The sequence below is a fragment of the Triticum aestivum genome, chromosome 2A (genome assembly GCF_018294505.1).
Source record: "Triticum aestivum cultivar Chinese Spring chromosome 2A, IWGSC CS RefSeq v2.1, whole genome shotgun sequence".
Classification (NCBI taxonomy): Eukaryota; Viridiplantae; Streptophyta; class Magnoliopsida; order Poales; family Poaceae; genus Triticum; species Triticum aestivum.
In genome coordinates, this window is record NC_057797.1 from 742,252,702 (window position 1) to 742,260,028 (window position 7,327).

A 7,327-nucleotide genomic window follows, 5' to 3' on the forward strand; every position below is an offset into this window, starting at 1 on the left:
GATCCAAACCAAGCAAATCAAAGGTTCCACCTAATCTTGGGCAAATCCCTAAAATTGCAACGCATTTACGGAGAAAAAAAAAGGGAACAGAGGAGTTTACCTAGTAGGAGGGATTGGAGATCGAATCCGGGCCTCAAAACTTCAGATCTGAGAGGGGTGTGGGGGGATCCTAAGGGAGCGCCGCTGCCGCCGCTCTCTGTAAACAGAGCAACTGCTCAGAGGGGGAAGAACTGCTGGGAGGGGCTGGCCCGATGCGGCTTAGGTCAATGTGCAGCGCCCAAGCCATAGGCGCTGCACATTACACAGTGTGGCGCCTATCCTTTGGGCGCTGCACTGCTGTCTGTGGGGCCGCAACCCAACCAGGGCTGCCACGCTGACAGGAGGTGCGACGCCTAAGGCAGAGGCGCTGCACAGTGGTGTGTGGCGCCTAACTGTCGGACGCCACACGAAAGGGTCAGCAGAGTGAAATTTTTTCGAGAGCAGATCATTTTGTGATTTGATTTCGCCCTCAGGTCAAATATATGATTTTTGCCGGATATCGCCACGTCGAGGCGTCACGTTGCTCGTCACAATTGTTATCCAAATCTGGCCAAGCTGTCGGTCCTACCAAGGCACCACTATACAAAAACAATATAAAAAGGTGGTTCCCGCTCGCACCCGGGGAAGGCCGCAACCTCCCGCCCCGCCCCACCCCGCCACCGGCAAAAGCACGCCACCGCGCCAGCGACACAGCACCATTCTGAACCAACACATTTCCTCCATGCTACAGCCTACAGCAACACACCCAGCGACGATTCGTCGAGGTAGCTTGTGTTGGCGGCGGCGATGGCGATCCACCTGCTGGCGTTCATGGCGGCCAAGGGGTTCGTGCAGGTGTTCCAGGTCTCGGCGCCGCTGCTGTGGCCGCTCAACCTCTGGCTGCCCCTCCCGCGCAACCTGCCGGAGGTCTGCGTCGTCGTCTGCAGCGCGCTCGCCGCCCACGTCGCCTGGCTGCGCCGCGCCTACGCCCGCCGCGGCTCCCGAAGCCGCGACGACGACGACAGCGAGCTCCACCGCCAGGCGCTCGTCGACGCCTCCGCGTACTGAGATGCCGGAGCAGGACGGTTTTTCCTTTTTCATTCTGATGATTTGTAGGTTTGCTGGCTGCACTGCATGTTCGATCATTGTGTTCCCGAGCGTCCCGTGATATGTGTATGTTGGCTGCAAGTTGTAGTAGCATTCAATCTGTAGATACGAGTAAATTCTAGTAGTAAAACCGACGGATTCTGTCGTGATTATTCGCTTTGGTCAATTGCTCCAGCATCTCCAATGCAACGGTACTAGAGTTACTATTTCTTCAGGAATTTTTCCATGGCAAGAACAGAGTAGTTTTATTTGTTTTGACCGGGATGGCATTGGCAAGAGCAGAGGAAGCTTCGTCGTAGATCATACCGAGTACGTAACGTACGCGCCACAACGTGCCAGGCCTTCACGTCATCTTCTTATCGACTCATCCTAGCTACTCTCTGGTTAACTAATATTCAGTCGAGATCATCATGCTAAGTAAGTGCATTGCTGAGCACCTGATAAGTACATGCACTAGGTAAAGTATAGTGTCTTATCTGACACGGTGAAGGCGGCTAAAAGTAAAAGAATTTTCTCTTGTTGATGACTTTTCTACCCAGCATGATGGCGTGAGTTGTTAGCATTCTTAACCGATATTATGCGACTACTGATTGTTAAACGACAAGGGCATTTGTCCATCTTTGACGGCATCTTTCACGACCAGTCATCCCTTCTCGACAGTTTTAGCTTTTGCGCGAGCCCTGTAGTACTACATATAGCTGAACAGCGGAAACGACACCTCTGAAAGCCATATGCAGATAATCAGATTTGTGCGTGTACAGAGACTTGGAAGTACTCCCTCCAGTCCTTTTTAATCTGCATATAAATTTTGTCTGAAGTCAAAGCATCTCTACTTTGACCGAATTTATAAAAAAAATATTAACATTTACGATGCTAAATTAATTTTGTTAGATTCATTACAAAATGTGGTTTCATGGGATATATATTTGGTATGGTAGATATTGATATTTTTTAATATATATTTAGTTAAACTTTGTAAAGTTTGACTTGACCCAAATCTAATATGCGGAGGGAGTAACGTGGAGTCCAGCATTATGCAGTGGCGTCGTCCTTGGCTTGCACGCCATGTCAATGGCATGACCGCATCAGCGTCGGCAATCATTTCCTCCAGATCCAACGCCTCTGCCTGGCCCCAACAGAATGCAGGGGACACTTTGTTTTCAGTTACAACAATCAGGGTGGGCACCAGTCCCGTCTGAAACAAAATAATTTTGTCCATCTTCGTTCCATGCGAGAATTCTGCAGTGTTGAAGTTGGTGTCTTCATTGGACTAGATTCATTTGCTACATCCAATATACGGTAGCGCTGCCTTGATCCCATCTCTGCATGCATGATTGGGGGAACAAACAGGCATATTTGCACCCTACGTGCAACCAACTAGCGGATCATCTGATCATCACGACATTCAATGGATATGCATGGATCGAACGCCGGGCAGCCGAAGATCCGCCGAAGGGCCAGCGCGGCGGCGGAAGAGCGGCTCCTCGGAGGCAGAGAGGCCGAAAACAGTGCCCCTTTCAGGGACCAAAAGATATGCCAGGACGCGACTGTGTCCATGCTCGGGATCATTGGGTTCAGGACAGCGAAATCCGCAATCAATTTAGAGCGTTCCCGAAAGAAAACAATCAAATGCAGTGATGTACTTACGTATTACGCTTCTCTGTGGGGCTGAAATCATTTTGTGGGTGATGTGGGGCTGTGGTCTCGGATAAATATCCGAGCTCGTCACTCGATCTTAGCATCTACTCCCTTCATTCGGAATTACTCGTCCAAAAAATAAATGCATCCAGATGTATTTTAATTGTAGATACATCAATTTTTGTGACAAGTAATTTGGAACAAAGGGAGTAGAGTACTACCTGTTGCCGCTTGAATTTGTGTCCTTGTGTGCACGAAATGTACTTGACTTGGACGTTAGCTACGTCGACAATGATCATGTGACTCCAGCACTAGTGGCAAGAATAATCTAACCCAGCCTCCAAGAGAAGACCGGCCTTATCCATCTGCATGTTCCACCTAGATCGAAAGGAGTGAACCGGCTTGTTCTTGTGTAAAAAAGGAAAAGAAAATGGAAGCTTGTGCCCAGTGGCCAATGCCGATGGGAACGTATTCTCTAACATCATGAAGGGATGTCACGAAGCTACAGTGCAATCCCAGTGCAAAACAAAGAAGGGATGTTATAAACACAGTAGCAAAGACACTATGCACAATTACTATTCATAGAAAATAAAATCTGAAATTACTTTTATTTTATCATAATTTTGTTTGTATGTAATTTTTATAAATGTATACAGTACATTTGTAATTTGTAAATTAATTCAAGTCATTTTATGCTTAATCTTATGGATGTGAAGAAGGAATGTCAGGGTACCGTAGCTTCCCTGGCATTCCTTCGTGATGTTAGAGGATTTCGTTCCGATGCCGATAGGCGATGGCTACTTGATTCCTTGTCGAACGCTAGAGTTACCTTACCTGTGGGGCCAGAGGCTCCCAACTGGCACCGGGTTTGGGGCCCGGCAGGTGGATGCCGACACGACATGTCCCGGCCCAATCCAGTCTGCTTAGTTTTAGACCACACACCAACTTTCTGCTTTTAGTTTTGCTACAGCCCACATACTACTTTCTTCTTTTGGTTCGAGTTGTGATTGTGAACACAACCATCTACAGAATCGGACGTGTAGCAGCGCTCCCACAGAATTAACAGCGCCGCAGAACTGGCTGGAGCACCTACCTTCGTACGTATTCTGTGGACACCATCTGGGCATGTAATAATCGCTGAGAAGGCATACGCGGCGGCTCAGTGTGAAGTTACAGCGACGGCCGGTGTCCCACGGAGGACATGTGTCGATCTGCCGCTGGCCAATTCGTCGCCGCACCTCAACTGATTCAATTCGCCGCGGACAATGTCAGCAGGCCGCATTGTCATGAGCTGTGTCGTGGCAGTACGTGCGCACTGTAGAACTGAGTCCATTCCGCTCCATGATAAAACAACCCTCGATCACCATCGCCGGCCATTATTAGTTTCATCCAACTCCAAGCCAGTGCTCTTCGCTCTGGAATATTCCTAGTTAATGGCCGGCGGGTCAGGTCCGTGGTGACTAACCACCACCAGCTAGCTAGCAGCGCCACCTCGAGAGCGTCGCCATGGCAGGGGCGGAGGGACCGGCCGTGTAGCGGGCAGCACGAGGCGGCTGGAGGAGTTATCTGGAGGTCGATCGACGATGGCGGTGCACGTGGTGCTCCTCGCCGTGCCGGCGGTCGGCGGGTTCATGCAGGCGTTCAAGTTCTCGGTCCTGCTCTGGCCGTGAAACATCACGCTGCCGCTGCTCCGCCACCTGCCGCGCGTCTGCCTCACGCTCAGGGCCGCCGCGGCGCACTACGACGCCGAGCTGCTAGCGTACCTCACCGCCCGCCGGACGGTGCCGCTGCCGGAGCCGGGGTACTCCACCCTCCGCGGCGCGCAGAGGCGCACCCGTGAGCAGCTCGCCGCGCACGCCATGATCGCCCTCGTCGACATCTCCTACTGATGTCGCGTAGCCAACAGCTGCTTAACTCTGGCGCTGCTCTTCTTGGTTTGATAGGCTGCTTCAGAGCTTTTTTTGGCGGTGCTCTTCTTGGTCGTATAGGTTAGTTATAAGAATTTCAATTGGATCCTGCACATAGCCACATGGGTCTTCCATTTCTCTTTGCCTGCATTCGTCGGCTGCGTTAGGGTGCGTTTGGTTGCAAGGGCGGTCATGAATGGGTTGGGATCGTTCAGAAAATAGACATGTTTGGTTATAAAGCACATGAATGGTTCGAGCCAAAAAAAAAGAATATGCCATGAAGATGCTGAACCGTTCCACCCAACCAAATCAGTCGAATCAAATGGCCACCCTTTGCATGCATGACTATGTGAGCATGACTGGTGGTCCCGTCCTAAATAATTAGTTCACCACTTATATTCAGTCAAATACATGAATTGAATGGTTCAATCCCAAAAAAATTGAATGGTCCCAACCCATTCATACGACACCTTCAACCAAACGCATCCTTAATGAATTTGTTGTGATCTGTATTCATTTATGAAATGCAAAGGAGCTTAAATTAGGACATACCTGGCTTCATATTGTTTTTTGAAACAGTTGCACCGATCTTATTCCTTGTGAAAGATGGTTGGAATTGGCAAGAATCCAACCACAAGACTACAAATAAAATCACTGGAAACATATGCACTACAGCTCGGGGTTGGGGATATGATTTGCACAAAGCAAAGAATAGGAAAACACATTCAAGGAACATCGTCCGAACAGGTTTCACGTTTGCCGAGTCCATTTTGAACCCTGATCTCACTGAATTCTTCAACCGCGTGCGGAAATAAATGCAAATAAATACATGTGTTGACATTGTATATCTTCTCCTAGCTCATAATTTGAGGTCACATGTTAAACATTGGTAGTTTGTACTACCAAACTTGTACTAAAGCAACATCAATTAATATGGATCGGGGGGAGTAACATTGTTTGACGTCATATGTTAAAGTGCTTTGTGGATTTTGTGGATGTTCGCGAACCCTTCTTCATTTTTACTCATATATGAGATGTCGAAATAAATGAGGAGCTAGTAAAGAAATGTTAATCCTCATTATTTGGATAATTCATAATGGAACATCAAGGCTTTTTAAAAAACCGTTTTCATAGATAAAGCTGCCAAGAAGAAGAAAGTCAAGTTTTTGCTCATACATTTTTTGGTATTTAAGTTGTGTACTTAAGATCATGAAGAGATAGTTGGTCTGTCCACACTGTTCAATATGCCTTGCTACACTGAGGCAGTGAGTGAGGCCCAAGCAGCCCAATGCTTGTTTATCAAGAAAAGCAACCCAACATGGATCACGACAATGCAAAAGAAACTTATTCTAACCTCAAGATGACTTGTCAGTATTGTCAATTCTTCTTCTTTGTAACACATTCCTCCTCTTCTTACACCTCACTAGTAAAAAAGGGCCATTTGTCCCGATTCGTAAGGGCCTTCTGTCCCGGTTTTGGAATCGGGACTAAAAGGTCGTTACTAATGCCTTTGGCCTTTAGTCCTGGTTCTTACACGAACCGGGTCAGATGGGCCTTCACGTGGCCGCTGCGGCCAGCTCAGGCAGGGGGGACTTTGGTCCCGGTTGGTGACACCAACCGAGACCAAAAGGCGAGCTGAGGTTTTTGTTTTTTTAAGGGGCTGGTTTAGGGGTTTTGGGGGTTAGTTTAGGTTGTTATTAGCTAGCTAATAGAGAGAAGTGTCCACTCTTATATCTCCGTGCTTAGTTTACCAACGCTACTGCTATGCCTAAACATGGCTTAGATTGAAGTGAAGGCAACATGTGGTGCATGTCAAAAGTAATACTAATCCTAACTTGATCAAGTTTGGATTATACTATTTTCGACATGCACCACATGCATGTTGCCTTCACTTCAATCCAATCCATGTTCATTTCACCCGCTGATATATAATAACTCTTCATGCTCGCATCATGCACCATCATATATAATAACAAGTCCTACTAATCATCATCATACAACTTTTACTCGTTATTAATAACAAGTCATACGATCATCATCCTCATAGTCATCGAACCAACCCTACTTAATTGTTCTTAGCACATGATCATCAGTATTAGGTAGGACCTAAATACTCTCTTTAAGGTAAAATAGCATAAAACAATATAGACATTGACTCTCCATTATGGAGATGTTGGGGAACGCAGTAATTTCAAAAAAATTCCTACGCACACGCAAGATCATGGTGATGCATAGCAACGAGAGGGGAGAGTGTTGTCTACGTACCTACGCAGACCGACTGCGGAAACGTTGACGCAACGTAGAGGAAGTAGTCGTACGTCTTCCCGATCCAACCGATCCAAGCACCGTTACTCCGACACCTCCGAGTTCTTAGCACACGTACATCTCGATGACGATCCCCGGGCTCCGATCCAGCAAAGCGTCGGGGAGGAGTTTCGTCAGCACGACGGCGTGGTGACGATCTTGATGTTCTATCGTCGCAGGGCTTCGCCTAAGCACTGCTACAATATAATCGAGGTGGAATATGATGGCAGGGGGCACCGCACACGGCTAAGGAACGATCTCAATGATCAACTTGTGTGTCTAGAGGTGCCCCCCTGCCCCCGTATATAAAGGATCCAAGGGGGAGGGGGCGGCCGGCCAGGAGGAGGGCGCAG

The 7,327-nt window shown here is 48.0% G+C and overlaps 1 protein-coding gene and 1 pseudogene across 1 annotated transcript; both read left to right on the top strand.

The window, feature by feature from the left end:
- The first annotated feature begins 680 nt into the window (after positions 1-680).
- LOC123186348 (uncharacterized) lies at positions 681-1,384 on the top strand. Its single transcript, XM_044598129.1, has one exon. It carries the CDS (start codon positions 826-828, stop codon positions 1,084-1,086), a length of 261 nt encoding a protein of 86 aa, XP_044454064.1. The 5' UTR covers positions 681-825; the 3' UTR covers positions 1,087-1,384.
- Positions 1,385-4,052: 2,668 nt separating this feature from the next.
- On the top strand, positions 4,053-5,217 carry LOC123186349 (uncharacterized; annotated as a pseudogene).
- Positions 5,218-7,327: the final 2,110 nt, after the last annotated feature.